This window comes from Diadema antillarum, unplaced genomic scaffold (genome assembly GCF_040938485.1).
Source record: "Diadema antillarum isolate AM-2024a unplaced genomic scaffold, OU_Dant_1.0 scf00000138, whole genome shotgun sequence".
In the NCBI taxonomy this organism is placed as follows: domain Eukaryota; kingdom Metazoa; phylum Echinodermata; class Echinoidea; order Diadematoida; family Diadematidae; genus Diadema; species Diadema antillarum.
In genome coordinates this window covers 739,776-764,199 of record NW_027271027.1, presented here as the reverse complement: position 1 = coordinate 764,199, position 24,424 = coordinate 739,776, and the positions used below count along the sequence as shown (strand labels likewise).

At 38.7% G+C, this 24,424-nt stretch overlaps 1 protein-coding gene and 1 long non-coding RNA gene across 2 annotated transcripts; one reads left to right on the top strand and one right to left on the bottom strand.

Moving 5' to 3' along the window:
* The first annotated feature begins 1,493 nt into the window (after positions 1-1,493).
* Positions 1,494-8,831, top strand: LOC139721102 (uncharacterized). Its single transcript, XM_071632431.1, has 4 exons — positions 1,494-1,912; positions 6,031-6,192; positions 7,394-7,702; positions 8,418-8,831. Exons 1-4 carry the CDS (start codon positions 1,714-1,716, stop codon positions 8,741-8,743), a joined length of 996 nt encoding a protein of 331 aa, XP_071488532.1. The 5' UTR covers positions 1,494-1,713; the 3' UTR covers positions 8,744-8,831.
* Positions 8,832-12,204: 3,373 nt separating this feature from the next.
* Positions 12,205-16,372, bottom strand: LOC139721111 (uncharacterized). The gene is made up of 3 exons (XR_011710206.1): positions 16,095-16,372; positions 14,746-14,790; positions 12,205-12,756 (listed from the first exon to the last, which is right to left on the bottom strand). It is a non-coding gene; the product is annotated as an uncharacterized lncRNA (long non-coding RNA).
* Positions 16,373-24,424: the final 8,052 nt, after the last annotated feature.

The window sequence follows — 24,424 nt, the reverse complement described above, 5'->3', positions numbered from 1 at the left end:
CTAACGGTCTTATCGACTACGGGGAAAGTATTACTGTATGTAAGATGCCATGGAATATTAGGATGACATGAGAGAAATGCATTGGTATACTATGATGCAATGCGTGCACCTAATAAAAGAATAGAAACAGAGCTACCAAGTCTCACGCATTCTGAGTGAGACTCAAGCATTCAGGGGTCGTCTCACGATCTCACGCATGGCACATATTTTTCTCACGCATCGGGCAAAGTCTGCAATTTGGGCCCATAATAGGGAGCATAGCTCAAAGGATTAAAGTGATAGTTACAATTGAAGGCATATTTTCCTTTTGTTTTTCAAATGAGTAAAAAATAGTCACTAAGTATGCACCTGATCGCACCATTAAGAGCTAAAAATTGAAAAAGCTCCCTACCGTGGGAGGCCACGGGGGGGGGGGGGGGGGACCCCTCCCACACCCTCGCTTGCGCGCACATTCGCTCGCCGAGATGCCGAGTCATGAAAATCTCACTTATACAAATTTTTTGAACTTGGCATCCCTGTAGAAATGATTTCGCGACTGGATTTTAATACCACTTATTAGTGTATTTCTGGTGTTGTTATCATTATTACTATTATCATCATTATTATTAGTTTATGTTGCATAACTGAAAAATATGAGCACCTTAGAGTAGTGATTGGAGCGCTGTTTGTTTTCCCATTGTTTCTTCCCTGCGCATGTATGGGTACGTCTATGTATGTGTGTTCGTGTTTGCTAAGAAAATAAAGCATGGGATTTGGGGTGGGGGTGGGGGAGGGGAGAAGGACGTCTCATACAATGGGCAGTGAACTTGAAGTCTGGGAAGTTATTGCAGAGGAATGACTGAAAGGACCTTCTTGTATAGTGTCTTGATGGAAAGAAAAGACCAAATAGGTATCACGTACACCATCTATGGTAAACTGAGAATGGTTGCATGCGTGCGTGTAGGACCTATGAATGTTTGTGTGCATGCGTGCATGTTTATAAATGTCTGCATGAGAAGCTGCCATTTTTGTCTTGATTTGCCGGTGAATTTCGAAAGCCAGATTGCCTGAACTAGAATTGGTCGGTCGTATACCAGGCTCGAGATAGTCTAAGTTCCGTACTTTTTATCCTTGGTGCGGTATTTATTTGTCAATTGCCACAAGCCAATTGAAGAGAGGGCTCAAATTTTCTGATTGCGATATTCGAGACAGAGCGCCCAATATTATTTACTCGCATACTGCGGTTCTCGACATAATATTATAGCAATTCTCAGATGCCATGTCCTTTTACGGCTTGACGCGTACACGTACTGAACAACCGCTACAAGTAAAAAGAATCCAGAAGCTAGACTAGCCACTCGATTCTAGAATGATCTGTGACGTCAACCGCCTTTGTCAATACACTGTATTGCGTAAATGGGGGAATCCCCAATCCAGCGATTGCGACAGTATAGTATGCAGATACAGTGTACATTAAGAGACTCCACTGCCCTGGAGCCGCATTTGGGTACCAAACTGCCTTCCTATCGCATTCGCTCGAATTTATTGTTGTTCACAAAAATTTAATTGTATGGTACAACGATTTCAAAATAGAAGAAAACAAAATTCGATGCTTTGAGCTCCTATCAAAAGCCGATGTGGAACAACAACTATACGTATCCTGCAACTGCAATTGTTATTATCCTGACTGGTCAGCACTGAAAATAAGCAGCATTTTACCTCTCCGATTCGCAGATGGATAAAACCACCGATCAAGGGTTTGCTGGCAATTCTGACAGCGGAATTGGAGACAGCGTCGCTCCATCGCTATCGTCAGCGTCATCGTCATCACATGACCACGGAACGGGATGTAATAATGGCTCGAGATCCTCGACATCTGGTGTCTCTTCCCATCACTCCAACTCGACGTTAACATCTAGCACCGGCCATCAAAGTAAGGGGACCTCAACTCCTACGATATAGCTTGGTCGTAAGCTCTGAATAACAAGCACCTAGTGGTTATTTTCCTGGTTTGAACAGTGCATCAAAATGTGCCTACTTTGATACCTGAACCATAAAGTTTAGAAGAAGAAAACAAATCATGTTCGTATTCTACTAAACATGCTAAACACTAGGTGAAACTTAGTAACGTTTGATTGTATTAGTGTTAGGGAACAAATTACATCGAATATATTAGATAGTAATTTCAACATCGATTATGGATGGATATCAGGAATAAAAGTGAAGATATAACAGAATGCAAAAAAAAAAATCGTCTAAGACCTAGTTGTTTTTTATCAGTGTATTTGACTGGGCAATATGCAAACTGAATTATCAATAATAGGAACTTAGGAGAACATGCAGAACTCCAGAATCTGTATCGTGATTTTTATGCCAACAGTTTACAGTGCACAAAAAGTTACTTTTCGCTCACGGTGCCCGTTTTTTATCGGAAAGAAGATTATTTCTGTTGTTATAGAATACAAACAGCGTACATAAGTAATTTAAATAGAAAAGGGGGGGGGGCAGGATACCCGAAAATGTGTATGCTCTGTAAATAAACTGTTGGTATTGACAGCGTGATACATTTCTTGAGTTCTGTTCTACTGATGATAAGATTACCCAATATGAATTATAAAATGATATACGTGTATGAATATAACCGAAGGGCCTGTAAGGGTTTTATGTACTTCTCTCCTGATCTCATACAGTTGTAGACGGACTGTGCCAGTGGCTGTTTCGCAAGTCGATATTGGGAATCCCCAATTTGCAGCAAACCAGACAGTTGTTGGCATATTTATTAGGAGGCTTCGCGGACCTTGAACCGCATTGAATGCTCTTTTTTATTCATTTATACAAAATCCACTTACCGAGTTCACTCAGATTTTCGTCGTTGATACGCATGGGCGTCACCAGGGGGGGGGGGGGTGCGTTGGGTGCGAACGCACCCCCCTTCAGATCCTTTAAAAAAAAAAACCGACCTCAACGCCGGACGCTAAATAATTACTCTTTTCTATTTTTTTTTTTGGTATTTTGCACCAGGGACACACACACACACACACACACACACACACAATCAATCAATTCGCACCCCTGGTTCTGGCAGCACTGATTTTATACATATCTATTAGTATTCTACAGTGTTTACTATTTATCGACCGTACTGTACATCCGTACGATACAGAGCACATACACGTTTGCATGTATGTGTGCTACTTACAAGTATGTAGGGTCTATGTACGTTACTTCTGACCAATCCATATTGCCAGCCCAAGAGCGAGCCTTAGCCTCATTAAAAAAAGATGAAAAAAAAAATGGAGGGGCAAGCATATCATTTTGCCCACCCCCCCCCCCTCCATAATTCCAGAGACGAAAAAGATTTTCTTATCTTTTTTTTTTGACAGAAAAACAAGAAGTTACCCCCATAAAAATATTGGAGGGGCAAGCATATTTTAATTTTGCACCCCCCATAATTAATAATTCCCGAAATGAGAAGATTTTCTTGCTTTTTTGTTAGAATTCATGAAATCTGTCCAATTATTTCACCCAAAAGCAGTGGCGTAACTATACGGAGGGGGGGGGGGGGGGGTGCGCCCCCTCCCAATCCGCTGGTAAAAGAAAAAGACTTACCGAAATAGTAATTCAAGTGTTAGTAAACTGCTTTTGAATGAAAGGGTGATCAAGAAATAAGATATTTTTCTATGATTTCTTTTAACCATAATTAGATAGGTATATAGTGTGAAACATTGTTCAAAAAGCTCGGACCCGACAAAAGATTGTGATTCAGCGTGATTCCTGGTTGGCATTCTGCATAATATAAGCAGGATGTGCGCAGTGTACTCAGTACATCCGAACGAAGAGTCGCTACAATGTTGCGCAATGTGATGTGGAATGTACACCTTTGTACCTTACGCTTCGTTATATCAAAGTTAGATCATTGATTTTGCAGTGTTGCTTTACATACTAGTCTATGTAAAAATGTCTTGCATTGCCAATAAAAAGACCTCACCTGGGCTAATTCCTAACTTTTCCATGTACATATAGTACACACACACAAACAAACACGCACAATTAGTTTAGGGGATGCTCTAAAGTGCAGATTTTGGACATCCTTTCCCCGCTTGGTCACTTCGACGTCACCTCGCTGGTCATACCTCCCCCAGTCATGAACATAAACCCACACCCTTGACTACCAGTGGCGGATCCAGGGAGAGGGGCGCACCGGGCGCACCGGGCGTCCCCCCCCCCCCTTTAATTTCCAAAGCGAAAAAAAACCCAAAATAATATAGCTTCAAATGGCAGTTTTTGGACAGTAAAATGTCAAAATTTTCAAGCTCGCTCGCTCCTCTCGCTCGCATTTAGTCGTAATGCCATTCTCATGAAGTTGCTGCCAGTAATTGCCGGCAGTTGCGCCTGGTGCGCCCCCCCCCCTTAATTTCCAAAGCAAGAAAATATAGCTACAAACGGCAATTTGGGGACTGCAAAATGTCAAAATTTTCAAGCTCGCTCTCTCCGTTCGCTCGCATTTAATCTTTATGCAATTCTTCTGATGTTGCTGCCAGTATTTGCCTGCAGTTGCGCCCGGTGCGCCCCCCCCCCTTAATTTCCAAAGCGAAAAAATATGGCTAAGAACGGCAGTTTGGGGACTGTAAAATGTAAAATTTTCAAGCTCGCTCTCTTCGCTCGCTCGCATTTAATCGTTATACAATTCACCTGATGTTGCTGCCAGTAATTGTCAGCAGTTCCGCCCGGTACCCTCACCCTCCCCCTTAATTTCCAAAGCGAAAAAATATGGCTAAGAAAAGAACGGCAGTTTTTGGACTGTAAAATGTAATATTTTCAAGCTCGCTCGTTCCGCTCGCTCGAATGTAATCATTATGCTCTCCTGATATTGCTGCCAGTATTTGCAAGCAGTTGCGCCCGATGCGCCCCCTTAAATTCTAAAGCTAAGAAATATAGCTACAAACGGCAGTTTGTTTGTTTTTTACTGTAAAATGTCAAAATTTTCAAGCTCGCTTGCTCGCATTAATTGTTACGCAATTTTCCTGATGTTGCTGCCAGTAATTGCCGGCAGTTGCGCCCGGTGCGCCCCCCCCCCCCCCACCTCCTTTATTTCCAAAGCGAAAAAATATGGCTCCAAATGGCAGTTTTGGGACTGTAAAATGTCAAAATTTTCAAGCTCGCTCTCTCCGCTCGCTCGCATTTAATTGTTATGCCATTCACCTGATGTTGCTGCCAGTAATTGCCAGCAGTTGGGCCCGGTGCGCCCCCCCCCCCTTAATTTCCAAAGCAAAAAAATATGGCTACAAACGGCTGTTTGGGGACTGTAAAATGTCAAAATTTTCAAGCTCGCTCGCTCACTCGCTCGCATTTGATTGTTATGCAATTCTCCTGATGTTGCTGCCAGTAATTACCGGCAGTTGCGCCCGTTGCGCCCCCACCCCTCCTTTATTTCAAAAGCGAAAAGATATGGCTCCAAATGGCAGTTTTTGGACAGTAAAATGTCAACATTTCCAAGCTCGCTCTCTTTGCTCGCTCGCATTTAATTATTATGCCATTCACCTGATGTTGCTGCCAGTAATTGCCAGCAGTTGCGCCCGGTGCGCCCCCCCCCCCCTAATTTACAAAGCAAAAAAATATGGCTACAAACGGCAGTTTTTGGACTGTAAAATGTCAAAATTTTCAAGCTCGCTCGCTCCGCTCGCTCGCATACTACACCCCCCCCCCCCCCCCCCAAGATGAAATCCTAGCTACCGGCGCGCCGGTGCCCTTTCCCCGCTTGGTTTCCCTCAAAAAACAGTAAAAGTTATAGGGATTGACAGCTTCCTATATTTCAAATGTCTGTCCAAAAAATCTCGTAAACATTTAGTGTCAAAACGCACCCCCCTTGAAAAAAAGCTGGTGACGCCCCTGGATACGTGGTACAATATACGACAGTTTCAAAATAGAACAGAATGGTTATAGTCAACAAGGAGTTGTTCAATAAACGTCACGTATACTGTAATGATATGTACATGATTATCATAACTTGAGAGCATTGAGCATAAGGAGCTTTATACAATGTATTTACAGATGGATATACTAACCTGCACACCCACCATAATCATGCGGGCCATTCTGACAGCGGCATCGGAGGGAGCGTCGGAACGGGACGACACGATGACGCCAGGTCTTCGACATCGGGGGTCTTCTCTGATGCCTCGAATTCAACGTTTACACCTGGAAAAGGCCAAGGTAAGTCTTACTGGACATCATCCTCTTCTTAATTATTACGTGAAAGGAGTGAAGTAAATGAGGGAGAAAGGTCTACTTAACACCAAGTGTGCGTAGTCCTTGTAGGGATCGTTGCTTGGCAAAAGAAGAGTCTAGAAAGGGGAGAGTTGAGGAGGAAGCGACATAGGGAGAGTGTATTAAAGGAAGGCAAATAGTGGAAAGTGTATGGGGAGCACTCAACTCTCTCCTTTCTATACTATATAGGCTTTTGAACGATCCCTACATGGACTACGAGTGGGATCCTAAACATGGTGCTACCGCAAACCTTTCTCCCTCATGAAAGGGGTTGACTTCTAAATAAACCACGTGGTAAGGTCTGACGAACAAGCGCTCATTGTTGTTGTTTTTTTACCTGTTTGAAAATTCATTAAGATTTATTCCTAGACAGTAATGGAATGCACATCTTGATGAGTTTACAATATTGGAAACATTGAATGGTTTCAGCTCAGAAATATCACTCGAAAGAGACAACTACATGTGTACTAATAATTGACCTCTTTTGCAAGGGAGTAAAAAATACCGATAAGAGGATCAATTGCACCCAGTTTGTTGCTTACTTGGAGAACAATTCAACAGCTGTATTTAATATCAAACGCCCGGCGCTCCCCTCCCCCTGGATCCGCCACTGGTAGTCAAGAGTGTCGGTTTATGTTCATGACTGGGGGAGGTATGACCAGCGAGGTGGCGTCGAAGAGACCAAGCCGGGGAAGGATGTCCAAAATCTATCTAAATAGTAAACACTGTATAGAATACTATAGTAGATATGTATAAAAAAGTGCTGCCAGAACCAGGGGTGCAAATTGTTTTTGCCCACGATTTTTTTTTTTTTTTTTTTTTTTTGGGGGGGGGGGGAGGGTCTCTGGGGCAAAGTTGACAAAAAAAAAAGAATAATTATTTAGCGTCCGGCGTTGAGGTCGCTCGAAGCCTGAAGGGTTTTTTTTTTTTTTTTTTTTGTCTGAAGGGGGGTCCGTTCGCACCCAACGCACCCCTGGTGACGCCCATGTACTCATAGCGCATAGTCTATGTTGCAGAAGTACAATTTAAAGCAACATTGTGTTGATTTGCTCTTCTGATATAGTCTATGTATACTGCTTTAGCTTTGCTATGTTGTGAAGAAAGGAATGTGGTGGGCTCAGTCCTCCTTTTTGTCTCTTACCGACAGAAGCCGGCTCAGTTCCACTTCCAGATTTACCAGGCATCAGCATGATAGACGTTTTCTTGAATGATGGGACGACTGAGCACAGGATTTCTATCGACCAGGACAGGACAGTACGCGAACTGCGAACCTGCGTCCAGGAAAGAACCAGTGTTCGTCCAAATGAACAGCACCTGAGTGTCAACGTCATTGAAGGGCCTAATCGTGTTCATACACGAGTCCTGGAAGCGCGTGACGACACTAGCTCTCTGCGGGACTGTAGGATCGTACACCGCTCACGGATCAACATGAGAGTAGCTAATCGCGGGACCCCTGGTATGTTGTGCCAAAAAAAAAACAACAACAACAACAACAAAAACATGTCAGTGCCTGATATAATGCGATGAGAATTTCATGTTTTGCAATTCCATGTCTTCAAAAAAAAAAAATGGCATGGAGAGTATTTTCATACGGAAGTTAGTTTCAAGTTGGAAGTTACAAGTCCTCTATTGCAACTGGAATTCGGTTGTGTGTTTGTCCGTATATGACAAAGCCCAACCCACAAGTTGTAAATGTACATGCATGAAAGTGTGTATATAATACAGGTACCACTTAAGGGATGGGATGAAACACATATTATATATATATATATATATATATATATATATATATATAAACATTGATATACATATTTGTCGGAAACCATGAAGAAGACGTGTAACACGTTGAAAATTTGGTGCACCTATTTAGAGTTGTTGAACGTAAATAAAAATGCATCAGTATCTGTTCTTCAATCAGTCTGTATGAATGTATGTATATAGCATAACACACTCATGTTTTCATTCAAGAAATACTGTAATCTTCAACATCTTCGAGTGAAGCAATTTCTAACTCGTAAAAATAATTACACTCTTTTGTTTTGGCACGTTTGCTCCGGCATTTGAAAGTCCGTCCCTGGAGGGATGATTATTGTTCTAAAGTGCCACCCTTTACTTCTCTGAGGCTGGTAGCATAATACTAATGTCTTCTTCTTTCTTCTTTTTTTTTTCAGGAATCTGGGGAAACACCTCAGGCAGAGCAAATGGGCACCCAAGGACCGCAGAGCTGGTACGGAACACGTTCCAGGTGTTCGTACAAACACTCAATGGAAAGACCATCACCATTGACACGTGTAGTGGGGACACAATCGGTGAGCTCAAGAAAAAGATTCAAGAGAGAACCGGTGACGCGCCCCAACAGCAGGCCTTGACACACGCAGGAAAACCACTGGACCAGGACTCGGCAACTCTGCAACAGTACAAAATTGGACAGCGGTCCACAATAGTCATGAATGCTCGCCTCCGAGGAGGTTGCACCTCTGAACGTACTTGCGAATAGCTCGTTAGTTATTCTAGATATTCCATAGAGACAAAATATGGGGGTCATCCCACAAGACCGACACCCACGAGACATACAGCCCATGAGTTCGACATTGAAGACAGGTCCATGAGTCATACAGGTCACGACTCATACAGTCCATGAGTTCGACAATACTACTACACCTTGTATAGGCAAAATAATTAGCCCATGAGTTCGACACTAGGTAAAAACAGCCCACGAGTTCGACAGATACAACACGGCCGGGGCTTAATTGTGTCGGTCTCGTGACCCTTATTAGCTTAGTGTCGAACTCATGGGCTGTATGACTCGAGAGCTGTATAACTCATGGGCTGTATGATTCGTGAGCTGTATGACTTGTGGGTATCAGTCTCGTGAAGTGCACCCAAAATTTCAACACTGCCAACCGAGACATGAGTAAATAGGGTTCCAGTCTCGGCAGAGTGGGTCATATTGTCATACTGTATACGGCACGTGAAGGAGAACGGTGGTTCCCTGTGACGACGACGACATTCGCCAAATCTGCACAATAATTGTCACGCGAAATCAAAGTCATATGATAAATTGACAGCATCATCCACCCAATCTACTCATAAGTCGTTAACAAATTGGTAGATAGGATATATTAAGAAATATATATACATTTTGATATCCATCTGGATCAATATCCAGTGATGTGTTTTCTAAACTAATCATATTTGAGTCATTCCTGTAAACTGTGGTTCAAGCTAAGTTATTTCAGACAACTATATAGAGCCTAATCGTATCCTTTGCATGACAGCAACTATACATTATGCTTACATCAAGGCTCATCGCATATTGCCTACAACTTGAACATTGTTAGATCAGCATGAAATTGTATTTCCTGTACCTCAAAATAATTACTGTTTATAATGATGTATATATATGTATTCATTATTTTTGGGTGATCAATGTATTACAGGTCTTGCTTCTTAAGTGGACCAGTCATTTTCCATACCTGCTTTTTGTTATCCTTCAAAGCATGTTTTTAGTTACATACTTTGCGATTCACATTGCGTTATGTATTCCTTTTTTCTTTGATTGAAAACAATTATACAATATGATCTTTTTAACGCATGCTTTATATTGAATTTTGTTTCACTCTTAGTTGGATGGAAAATAACAAAAAAAGGAATTGAATTGAATAGAAAAAAAAATGCTTGATATACGCCTACTGAGGTTCCAGTTCATGTATTTATGTAGACTATAATATGTGCGCTGATAAACTCGTCATAGTTATGGTCTCGGACAAAATGTTCTTTAATCTGAACACATCTGTACCCCGGTTTCTTCTTATTCTCCAGTACAAATAAGAAAGTAACAAAAATTGTAACTGAAAATTCATTAACACGTAATGCAAGAAGTTAAAAATGCAGAATATTTTAGTAGTATGAATTAAATCTATAGATTCAAATCATTGACTTTACATGCTGTAAAGTTTGTATTTTGAATAAGATTCCATTTTTACTCAATGATTCTGTAAAGAGATGTGATTGAAATGAAACCTTGATAAAAATCATTAATTCATCAGACGTTAATAAGAAATGTAAATATTGATATGCAAGATTCTCGAAGACTCGGATAGGTAATTTTTCTATGTATCATTATTATAATATGAATTCTGTATGGTTTTGAAGTAAGGCATACACAAGAAATGCATGTTTCTTAACTTGGAAAATAGTGACTTTATTTCATAAATTTGTTGGTACATAATCTGCATTCAAGCGATTCTTATTAACCGTAGTCTATTCCATACGGAAGTGTACTGTTTATTTTTTGTTTACAAACTAGCAGCCGTTGAGGTATTCTTTGGTGGTTTCCATGGTTAATAAGGTGGTGGTTTCATAGTACATCGTTTTTGTTTTTGTTTTTTATTTTCATGTAAGTGTGGTCCTGAAAAGAATGTACTCAGGTGCCACATTCTGATAAGCATGCAAGCATATTCTTAACGAAACATTTAGATTGAGTGGTCATTTTCAAGACCATATATCCGAGAAGGAATACAATGTCATGGTGCACCTTGAAATCACCTACATTACAACCATTAGAAGCCATTCAGCTATGATGAATATAGGACAGTATAATACAATGATTGTGTAGGGGTAATTGACTTTTCGTCTTTTTAACCTATTAGCGCTGCTAGTATCACTTAACTAGCCCACGCAAGACATTGTAAAGACTTTTCCAATTATAAAATCTTGAAAAGCTTAAAGAAGAAAGGAAACGTGTGTTATGCAACATCAGCTTTTCTCATGTTGATCACTTTAATGAAAGAAATATAGTAAGCATTTGGTTTAAAAAGTAAAAGAGTTCGGCATTGTTCGTTGAGTGAGTTTCCCTTGAATCTCAGATGAAGATATAGAATAAACACAATGTGACATTATGATTATTTGAATAGTTATAACGTGACTCCTTTTGTGTGGATTACTATGTTTCATCTGTCTCCTTTTTGAAGTAATTCTTTTTTATGTCATGTATGTGTGAGAAAGTGCGAACGCGGGTGACTGTTTTATGCGGTATATATGCCTGCGTTTGACTTTTCACAATAATGTGCTTCGAGTACGTGCCTTTTTAATTGCCCAGTTTATAGCACTTTCTGCCAAAAAAGTCTGATATTTTACGTGCTTATATACCACTTCAAAAGAGGAAGTACATGGTATAGAAGCGTTACCAAACTAAGACCTAGGAAAGATGTGGAATGAAAAAAAAAAAATCCTGTGCTTTCACAAAATTAGGATCTTTGTTTAAATCGCACAGTCCCATGGAGTTGGGGTAATGATGTCATCGTCCCACAGCATACTGTTTCATCGGTCTGTGTCGTAAAAAATATCCTAAATTCATTCTTTGGTGGTCAAGTTATAAAGCAATAACAATTAACTCTTTCCCATTAAAACTCTAATTGCAAGGATTCGGCAATTGCATGATCCCACAGTGTAATCATGTACATAACATTGGCTCTAGTTGTAGGCCTATGCAGCATGAGACATTCATCAGACGCTACGTTGTAATCTAACATTTTATATCATACATTATCATTTCTAACAATTTCTCGGGATTAATAAGAGGTAGATTGTAATATTCTGTTTAAAGCCTTACTCAACGGCTTACTGTATTTTCCTTTTAAGAAAAGGGAAGGGTAAGACTTTGTATACGCAACACTCTGTATAGTATACTAAAAGGGAATACATGAGAGTATATAGTACCTACTATACATTAATAGAGTACAATACAATATGTGTCATTTAAGAAGGAGAAAATACAGTGTACCTAATTACTAGCTGTTACTACATTATTATTATCATTATCATTATTATCATTATTATCATTATTATTATTATTATTATTATCATCATCATCATCATCATCACCACTATCATTATTATTTATGCAGTAGGAGCAGGAGCTTGAAACATTTTGTGTGGTTTCGTTCTGTGTCCAAGTTTCGATTCATATTTCGCTTCACGAGTTCACCATGTTCTTCTTGCCTTGTTTCTACTTTTGATTTTTTGCCTTTGCTGGTCTTGGCTCTTCTCTGTTTTTCAAGATAGTAGCCTTTCATTGCTTTGCCAATGTAGGTCACGCCAGGTTGGAGAATCACACCATTTACTGATCTCACTGTGCTCTTGTTATTGGTCTTGGTCTTAGGATTGTTAGTCATTGTTTGGGATGTTGTCAGTTTGGCCTTCTCAATCACTTTTGTCTTCCTTGATTTCACAGTTGTCCAACCATCATCAACTGCAGTTTCTAATGGTTCAAATTGCCTCCTAGTGAGATTTGAGATGAATGTCGGATCTGATTCATCTCTGTCACAATTTGCTCTTTCCTCCACACACACATTTGTCATTTCTAGAACACCACGTTTGTTCTTTCTTCTCACATACCTCTTTTTCAGTCTCATCTTCGTTGGTTTCTTTCTCTGGTTGCTCTTGCGTGATGTAAGTGAAACATCAACATGAAAATCTTCATCACCAAGGTCTTCGAGAAGTTCGTATCTATTGAAATGACAAGGAATGCCAATTTTGTCAAAGATGCGATGGGCAATATTATTGCTTCCACATGCTGAACATATCCAAATCAACCTTGCATCACACATTCTAGCCTCATGAGAAATAGTTCCTGTACACATCACATGAAACTGCTTGCCACAATCCTCACATGGTACTCTGCTTTCATTTTCATTGATCACACTGCAACATGCATCACATTCACTGACCTCTACATTTCTCATCAAGTCACAACTATGGAGGATATCTAGGATATCACCAATAACAATCTTGAATTCACTTGCTTCCATTGTCAAACTACAGGGCTTTTGAATCTTTGAAAGTATAATGGTACCTATTACTAAATAAATGTATATCAATCAACTGTCAATCAACACAGTTATATTCCTTGAATCACTATACTTTTATGAATCACACCTACTCCACTAGTACTGCGATTGGTAACAAAATTGTCGGATTGAATAGCTTTGAAAGTTGCACTAATACATGTGTACAGTACATGTACTATATTTCACTGCAATACAAATTCCAGCAGTAAGCTGCAACACCGATCCATATAATGTTTCTACCAACAGGTGGGGATATTTCTACAATGTTTGCTTGTTTCTAGCAACAGGTGGCACTCTTTGTCTGTTACGTGCTTCAATTCCTACTTTATAGAAAAGCTATGCCAATTTCCTTTTACGATATCTGCCAACAGAAATTTCAGCTTCAATTCTCTAACATTTGATTTGACTAAATTATGCCTTTATCTCGAGATTATGCTCTTTGTAAAAAAGGTTACAATTTTACCAATTATGCTTTTGCCTTAACTGCACAATAATCGGTCTCCCTTATATGTTTTTCTCTTAGGGTAGGGTCTTTCGCAACAAAAATTTCAATTTCACCAATTATTCTTTGTCTTCACTGACAATTAAAGAAACAGTAATGTTTCTGTTTTGAGATGACTCCTTTTGCAATAAAGGTATGTCTTTTACTAATTGTGCTTTTGTTTTCACAGCCCAATATTTATAAATAGCCCTTTAAGGTGCAATATTAACGTCTCTCCCTTCATTTACTATGACTAAAATGCTTTTATCTGAAGATGGCGCTCTTCAATTATTCTTTTATCCTATTAACAATTAACGAAAATTCAAGACTCAAGATACCAAAAAATATTTTTACATAAAATTTTTAGTATACTTCTCGCCTCACCTCATAAATTGTTTCTCACACTTTTAACAATTCCTTCAAAATTTCAACTCCTAGCTATTAGCTCTTGCCAACTGTAGTTGATTTATTTGCAGCAACTTTCAATGCAGAATATATCAAATATCAAATAATCCTTGAAGGTGCAAATTTTGTCTACCCCAATTAGTTTACAACACTATAATGCTTTCGTCTTATGACGGCACTCTTTAATAATCTTTCAGTGTAATCTGGACTCTTAAACACCTTTTCTCAAATTAACTGTTTCTATTTTCAAGTTTCCAGCAAACTTCTCGCCTTCTCTAGGACAATTCTCTTTCCAGTTTTTAACTATCCTTTTAAAGAATGCACTCTTTCATTCAAACACTCTTTAAAACTCTGTTATTCTGCTTAATTTTTACTCCTTTTTCGTCAACTCTCACTCTTCCTCTCTTTGATTTCACTCTTTTTCTCTTTGACTCTAACCCTTTCTGCCTCTGATTCTGAAACTTTCTCTCCTTCTGATACTGTCTTATTCTCATGCACTCAGAAGTTCTCTGTTCTCAGCTTTCTTCAAGTTCAAGTTAAGGTATTTCAGGTAAAGTTCAAGTTAAGGTATTTCAGGTAAAGTTCAGGTATTTCAGGTATATTTCAGATATTTCAGGGATGAGTTCGTGAATTCCAGGATGAATTTCCAGATGTAATCTCAGTGAATATTCACTGAATATTCAAGGATGAAGGTGAAATGGTATGAGATGAAATGTAGGATGAAGATGATTCAACAAATAACAAACACAAACACAAACGTACTTTCAACAAAGACCAACATAAATCTCCTTCCAAAGCAACCAGTACCTGCAGAAAGAAAAGAAAGGAAAAATACAAACGTTACAACAATACCTGTATAGGCTATACAGTGAACTCTCTACAATTATCACTGATACGACGAAGTTCACTATAACAAGGTAATTTTTTTGTGGTCCTAGATTGTAATTTCAATTTGTATTGTATTATTTTTGTAACCCTGATATAACAAGGTTTCATTATAACAAGCACATTTTTCTGGTCCTGAGGACCTTGTGTTAAGGACAGACCACTAATAATGTGAGGTACACACATTCTGAAAATACATACCGGTACTTGAGAGGAATATGAGGCACAACACCCAAATTTTTTATACAAATCTTTGTAAAATTATTTTACTGTTCCTGCAATCTAAACAATTCTTATAACAAAGGAAAACCATCTTTTAAACTTATAATCTTGCTTAAAAACACATTTTTCACTGTGCACACATCTGCACAGGGAAACCCTATTGTTATAACACGGTCAGCATAACTCGGTGAAATTAGGTCAAAGTCAAGCTTGTGATGTGTAATTGTGGGACTACATATTGGAAAATAAATGACTTCTCTTCAGTTACATTTCATGATTAAACAGGAATGATACTTCTGTATGACAAAACAAGGTCCAGGCTAAGTAACGTTATATTTCTTCCCCTGCATGCCCCCTATAAAAAAAGGTGAAATGAAAGGGTTGTTGTTGTTGGTGGTGCTTAAAGGCGCATCATTCAATATTGAATATTTACGGGACAGGAAAGGGGGACAGGGAATATTTACGGGACAGGAAAGGGGGACAGGAATCACCGCTATATAGCACTGTAAAATACGCCCTCTACTGGTCGTGGTGTTAGCTACGCATTAAAGTATGGCGCCCGCATCTCGCCCAGATTTGGCAGAAGCAAATCACCAGAGTAACGCTAAGCCCTCTTAGTCAACGTCAACTCTTAAAGTAGGTTCTTTGGAACTTAGCCTTCCTAGTAATTACATAGCAAATCATGATATGGCTCACACCTTGTCCATTCAGGAAACGCGGTCTAACGTTAAAAACTTCGCAACTTCCTTCCTGATACTCCTGACATTTAAACGTACGGTCTACGCACTACAACAGCTTCGTACACGTATAGGGCCTGAGCTGTGGTGATACGATGGGCATGTCCCCAGACACTACTGAACACATAAGAGTGATACTACTGATAGACCCTAACGTTTATTATAGTCACTAACACTAACAGCACCACGACTACACACATGAAATTTTGTTCTAAAAACCCAAACATCTGTGTTTAGGCATGCCTGCGTTTACAGACTAATACCCACCTGGTACTCGAACTCCAAACTAATCAAACCGTCAGTCTCACGCAAAGGTCTTCAGAAGTCGTATTTGTGAGCCTGTCGCTGCGCTGCCACGCCAATGCAGTAGGTTACGAATTGACAAACACGTACACCACCTCCGTATTGTATATGTGGGTAAGGTACTACGCATAAAGCATGGAGCTACTAACAGAGTAGAGCCATGGTATAAGCGTACGAGCACGCGTGCGCTTCTATACTCTTTGGTACGTACGTACACTCCACGCAGGCATGCACTGTGTGGATCACGGAGGGAGCACTGCGAGAGACGCGATACTACCATGGAAAGCCCGTCGCACACGCCCGAGAATTCGTGGGTGTTTCATAAAGCTGTTCGTAAAGTCACCAACAACTTTCGACCGACTGGTGATCAGTTCTTGTGCTGAATTATTGAAATTCTAATAACTATAGCAATCGAAAAGTGATCACCAGTCGCTCGTAAGTTGTTCGTAACTTGATATACGAACAGCTTTATGAAACAATTTACGCACAACTTTGTCTTCACATACTACAGTAATATTCTCAAAGCTGCGGCGATGAATGGTACATTTCCCCCTTTCATGGGTAGCCGTTGGCCGAAAAATCGGTCTGCATAATTATTTCTTTCTGCAAATTTCTTTGCAGAAACGCATGAAAAACAGCCCCATCACCCCAATATTTTGCATATGTTTAGTTCATGTCACGCACATTATTTCACAAAATAACTACAACTACTTGATCGGACACCATCTTGGGTATGTAAATTAGGGACAAAGGTCACAATTTTCTCATCCTGTATCTTGGTGAATACATGTCCTATCTCTCCCATATTTCGCACACGCAAAAACCATTTCACAAGAATCATCTCACAAAATAACTGCTTTTTGCACAGATGCCATCTAGCCTGTGCAAAGTGGAGTCAAAGTTCGACATACGTACTACACCAGGTACTTCTTTCTGTATCTTCATGATCGTACGTGTTATCTCTATGGGAAGGAATTTTTCCAGATATGAAAACTGACATGATTGTCTTTATCGAGTACTAGCTCACTTACCCTTAACTGAATTTCTCCCACATTTTAATATGTTGTAGCTGACACTTTGAGATGTAGTGTGAGCGTCCTCCGTGTTTTCACCCGATGTCGGGATTAGAAGTGAAAATTGACATGATCCCCTTTATCAAGCACTTGCTCATTCACCCTTCAGTGAATTTCTCCCAGATTTTAATATGTTGTAGCTGACACTTTGCGCTATCGCATGTGTGCCCTTCGTTTTTTCAAGCAATGTTGTGATCACGTTAGAAAACCTGGTTGAAATTAAAGCCTATCTTCGATGTACTGAGATATTTCTTTCTTTCTGCAACTTTCTTTGCAATAACTATTAAAAAACGGCCCCTACCACAACCATATTTTGAACATGTTTACTTCATATCATATACATTATTTTATAACGTAACAACTTCTTGATCGGACACATCTTGGGTATGTAAAGTATAGACACAAAGGTCATAAATGTTTCACCCTGCATCTTGGTGAACACCTGTCCTATCTTTCACATATTTTGCACACGTATAGACAATGCCCAAGAATCGTTTCACAAAACCATAGAGATTGTAATTTGTCATGACTGACAAATTAAGGTGTTCCGATTTTTTTTTTATCAATGATTCGTTTCCTGATCGCAAAAGGATGACCATACAGGTTTCAAATGTGTCTAGAGACATTGGCCGTGTGATGTTTGCATTCTCATGTAGAAAAAGGAGTCATATCTGCCATTTTTCGGTATGTATAAATTAGGGTCAAAGGTGATAGATGTTTCATCCTCTATTTTGGTGAATACATGACCTACCTTTCTCATATTTTACACACGCAAAGACCATGTTACAAGAATCATTTCATAAAACAACCACTTTTTGCTTAGATGGCATCTTGTCTGTGCAAAGTGCGTTCAAAGGTGGTGTACTTCTTTCTACAGGTATCTTCGTTATGACGTACATACGGGAGGGAATTTTTCTGGATGTGAAAATTGACATGATTGTCTTTATCGAGCACTGCCTAACTTCAACACCCTCGGTGAATTTCTCTCAGATATTGATATGTTGTAGCTGAGGCTTTGCGCTATCGTATGAGTCTCCTTCGTTTTTTCACACGATGTCGGAATCGCGTTAAAAACTTGGTTAAACTGAAGGTTAACTTCGATGTATTGAGATACTCTTTCTGCAACTTTCTTTGCAGTAACTCAAGAAAAACAGCCCTTAACATCCCCATATTTTGCACATGTTTAGTTCATGTCACGTACTTTATTTTATAAAACACCACTACTTGATCGGACACCATCTTGGGTATGTAAATTAGGGTCAAAAGTCATAAATGTTTCATCTTGTATCTTGGTGAACACCTGTCCTATTTTCCCCATATTTTGCACACGTATAGACGATGTAGGAAGAATCATTTCACAAAATAACGACTTCTTCCTCAGATGCCAACTTAGGAGTGTAAAGTCGAGTCAAAGGTCATATGTATTTGTTGTTGTATCTTCGTTATTTAGTGTATACAGAATTTGGCACCAAAGATGGCAGATGTGACTCCCTTTTCTAAATGAGAATCCAAACATCACACGGCCAATGTCTCTAAACACATATGAAACCTGTATGGTCATGCGTATTGCGACCAGGACTCGAATCATTGATAAAAAAAAATCGGATCACCTTAATTTGTCAGTGATGACAAATTACAATCTCTAGTTCTTCTTTCTTTGTTTCTTTCTTTATTTCTCCTCAAAAGTTGTGCAGAGGTTAGCTCAGAAAGTGCTATGCCTATCAAGTTCAAACTTATACCATGTATGTATCGTGTCCCAAAGACGACAGATCAAGTAAAATCATTGTGATCAGTTGACCGTGACGTCACTATGACGTCATTATATGAAAACACATTCTCAATCATATCTCATTAATGGGATGGAATTTTTAAATGAAATTTACGTCACATATATTTCAAGTCAAGCGAATTCTATTCATATTGTCAAAATTTATATTTTCTCTTAAAACGTGCGCGTACGCGCGCGTTGAAATATTTGTATGCTCCAATCAAGCCCAAAATTTTTTTGCACACGTTTCAGACCATTTAGAGCATTTTTTGAAAAAATGAAAAAATCGGACGGACGCGTACGCGCGCGCGCATATACGCACGCACAGCTCATATGCAATAGAAATTTCCCATTTTTTTCACTGTGATCAGATGTCTGAAATGTGAAGGAATATTTCTACCAAGTTTCAAGTCAATCCGACTCAATATGACGTCATACGGGCCCGTCAAAGTTGAAATTCCGCGCGCGCGTCAATGGCGATAGACAGTGCAACTATGCCAAAAAACCGCAAATCTTAAATCCGATTTTACTCGTCAGGATGGACGGTGACCCCCCATTTCCTTTACATATTCTGAAAGCTGATGAGTTGTATATGTCATTTCATGGGTTGGCGATGCTGAAAAAATGATTAAAAGATATCAAATTTCTTAATAAAGTAAAAAAAGTAAATTTTCAAAATGACGTCATCAAATTTCAAGTTTACTCGAGCGTATCTCACTTATCCTTTGCCAATTTTCACCCAAATTTCAATATGTTGTAGCTTATGAAATGCTCTTTCATAAATTAAATACACAATTTTCATTAGATGACGACATCACCTCGAAAAAATGGATTGAAGGTAACCTTGTCAAATTTGACCAGTTTACGTGTAATCTCTATGGGAGTGCAATTTTTATGGAAATGAAAATTGACATGACTATCTTTATCGAGCACTAGCTCACTTATGCTTTAGTGAATTTCTCTAAGGTTTTAATATGTTGTAGCTGAGACGTAGGGCTATCGTAAGTGTGCCCTTTGTTTTTTCATACGTTGTCGGGATCACGTGAAAAAACTTGGTTGAAATTAAAGTTTATCTTCGATGTATTGAGATATTCCTTTCTTTTTGCAACTTTATGTGCAATAACTCAAGAAAAACATACCCTATCACCACCATATTTTGCACATGTTTAGTTCATGTCACGAACATTATTTCATAAAATAACAACTACTTGATCAGACGCCATCTTGGGTATGTAAATTAGGGTCAAAGGTCATAAATGTTTCATCCTGTATCTTGGTGAATACATGACCTATCTTTCCCATATTTTGCACACGTAAAATCCATGTTACAGGGATCATTTCATAAAATAACCACTTTTTGCTCAGATGCCATCTTGTCTGTGCAAAGTGGGGTCAAAGGTCATATGTACTTCTTTTTCTATGTTCGCTATGACGTGTTATCTCTATGGGAGGGAATTTTTTAGATGTGAAAATTGACATGACTCTCTTTATCGAGCACTATCTTACTTATGCTTCGGTGAATTTCTCTCAGATTTTGATATGTTGTAGCTGAGACTTTGCAGTATCAGGACTCGAATCATTGATAAAAACTAGAGATTGTAATTTGTCATCACTGACAAATTAAGGTGATCCGATTTTTTTTTATCAATGATTCGAGTCCTGATCGCAATAGGCATGACCATACAAGTTTCATCTGTGTTTAGAGACATTGGCCGTGTGATGTTTGCATTCTCATTTAGAAAAGGGAGTCATATCTGCCATCTTTGGTACCAAATTCTGTATACACTGAATAACGAAGATACAGCAATGAATACATATGACCTTTGACCCACCTTTGCACTCCCAAGATTGCATCTGATGAAATAGTGGTTATTTTGTGAAATGATTCTCGCGACATCGTCTATACGTGTGGAAAATATGGGAAAGATAGGACAGGTATTCACTAAGATACAAGATGAAACATTTATGACCTTTGACCCTAATTTACATACCCAAGATGTTGTCCGATCTAGTAGTTGTTATTTTATGAAATAATGTACGAGACATGAACTAAACATGTGCAAAATATGGGGGTGATAGGGCGTGTTTTTCTTGAGTTATTGCAAAGAAAGTTGCAGAAAGAAAGAAATATCTCAATACATAGAAGATAAGCTTTAATTTCAACCAATTTTTTATCGTAATTCCGACATCGTATGAAAAAACGAAGGAAATGAAACGATAGCGCAAAGTCTCAGCTACAATATATTAAAATCTGGGAGAAATTCACCGAAGGGTAAGTGAGCTAGTGCTCGATAAAGACAATCATGTCAATTTTCACATTAAAGAAAATTCCCTCCCATAGAGATAACACGTCATAACGAAGATACAAAAAGAAGTACATATGACCTTTGACCTCAATTTGCACAGACAAGATGGCATCTGAGTAAAAAGTGATTATTTTGTGAAATGATCCTTGTAACATGGTCTTTGCGTGTGCAAAATATGGGAAAGATAAGACATGTATTCACTAAGATACAGGGTGAAACACTTATGACCTTTGACCCTAATTTACATACCCAAGATGGTGTCCGATCAAGTAGCTGTTATTTTATGAAATAATTCACGTGACATGAACTAAACATGTGCAAAATATAGAAGTGATAGAGGCCGTTTTTCTTGAGTTATTGCAAAGAAAGTTGCAGAAAGAAAGAAATATCTCAATACATCGAAGATAAGCCTGAATTTCAACCCAATTTTTTGACGTGATTTTGACATCGTATGAAAAAACGAAGGGCACACTTACGGTAGCGTAAAGTCTCAGCTACAACATATTAAAATCTGGGAGAAATTTACCGAAGCTTAAGTGAGCTAGTGCTCGATAAAGATAGTCATGTCAATTTTCATTTCCAGAAAAACTGCACTCCCATAGAGATAACACGTAAACTGGTCAAATTTGACAAGATTACTTTTAATCCATTTTTACGAGGTGATACCGTTATCCAATCAAAATATTGTAATTCTATGTTTGAAAGAACATTAAATAAGCTACATCATACTGAAATCTGGGTGAAAATTGACTAAGGACTAGTGAGATATGCTCGAATGAACTTGAAATTTGATGACGTCATTTTGAAAATTTACTTTTTTTACTTTATTAAGAAATTTGATATCTTTTAATCATTTTGTCAGCATTGCCACCCCATGAAATGACATGTACAACTCATCAGCTTTCAAAATATGTACAGAAAATGGGGGGTCACCGTCCATCCTGACGAGTAAAATCGGATTTAAAATTGGCAGTTTTTTGGCATAGTTGCACTGTATATCGCCATTGACGCGCGCGCGGAATTTCAACTTTGACGGGCCCGTATGACGTCATATTGAGTCGGATTGATTTGAAACTTGGTATAAATATTCCTTAACATTTCAGACATCCGATCAAAGTGAAAAAACTGGAAATTTCAATTGCACATGAGCTGTGCGTGCGTATATGCGCGCGCGCGTACGCGTCCGTCCGATTTTTTCAATTTTTCAAAAAATGCTCCAAATGGTCTGAAACGTGTGCAAAAAAATTTTGAGCTCGATTGGAGCATACAAATATTTCAACGCGCGCGTACGCGCACGTTTTAAAAGAAAATATGAATTTTGAGAACATGAGTAGAATGCGCATAATTTGAAATATATGTGACGTAAATTTCATTGAAAAATTTCATTCCATTAATGAGATATGATTGAGAATGTGTTTTCATATAATGACGTCATAGTGACGTCACGGTCGACTGATCACAATGATACATTAGATTTGTCGTCTTTGGGACATGATGCATACATGGTATAATTTTGAAATTGATAGGCAGCGGACTTTCTGAGCTAACCTCTGCACAACTTTTGCGGAGAAATAAAGAAAGAAAGAAGAAGAAAGAATCCGTACAGATACAGAAGGTGATCCGAAGGATACTCGGATCACCTAACTAGAGATTGTAATTTGTCATCACTGACAAATTAAGGTGATCCGATTTTTTTTTAATCAATGATTCGAGTCCTGATCGTAATAGGCATGACAATACAAGTTTCATCTGTGTTTAGAGACATTGGCCGTGTGAGGTTTGGATTCTCATTTAGAAAAGGGAGTCATATCTGCCATCTTTGGTACCAATTCTGTATACACTGAATAACGAAGATACAGCAACGAATACATATGACCTTTGACCCACCTTTACACTCCCAAGATGGCATCTGAGGAAAAAGTGGTTATTTTGTGAAATGATTCTTGCGACATCGTCTATATTCGTGTGCAAAATATGGCAAAGATAGGACAGGTATTCACCAAGATGCAAAATGCAAAGTCTTAGGTACAACATAAAATCTGGGAGAAATTCACCGAAGGGTAAGTGAGAGCTAGTGCTCGATAAAGAAAAGCATGTCGATTTTCACATTAAAAAAAATCCCTCCCATAGAGATAACACGTCATAACGAAAATACAGAAAGAAGTACATATGACCTTTGACCTCACTTTGCACACCCAAGATGGCGTCTGAGCAAAAAGTGGTTATTTTGTGAAATGATCCTTGTTACATGGTCTTTGTGTGTGCAAAATATGGGAAAGATAGGACATGTATTCACCAAGATACAGGATGAAACATTTATGACCTTTGACCCTAATTTACATACCCAAGATGGTGTCTGATCAAGTAGTTGTTATTTTATGAAATAATGTACGTGACATGAACTAAACATGTGCAAAATATGGGATTGATAGCCATTGTTGTTGTTCATCTATTGCACAGAAAGTAGTAGAAAGAAAGAAAAATAAAGAAAAAAATATGTTATTTTATAGAAATTTGAAGGAGAAGCATAAAAAAAATCAGAAAAAGATAAAGTTAGGAAGGGAGATTAAGACTAACTAAAGAAAAAGAAGAAAAAAGTGTTTAAAAAAATGAAAAAAAATATTGGCAGGGGTGAGCCTCGAACCAGGGACCTTAGGATTACGAGTCGGATGCGCTATGCAATGACCTATTTCATGCTCCATAGGCCCTGTGTATTAAGCAAAATGACGCTGCATCGAAGCCACGTGCCATTTTCAACCAAGTTTTTCGACGTGATGCCGACGTCGTATGAAAAAATAAAGGGCACACTTACGATAGCCCAAAGTCTCAGCTACAACATACTAAAATCTGGGAAAAATTCACCGAAGCAAAAGTGAGCTAGTGCTCGAAAAAGAGAGTCATGTCAATTTTCACTGCCAGAAAAACTGCTCTCCCATAGAGATAACACGTAAACTGGTCAAATTCTACAAGGATACATTCAATCCATTTTTACGAGGCGATGACGTCATCCAATCAAAATGTTGTTTTTACATTAATGAAAGAACATTTCATAAGCTACAACATACTGAAATATGGGAGAAAATTGGCAGAGGATAAGTGAGATACGCTCGAGTAAACTTGTAATTTGATGACGTCATTTTGAAAATT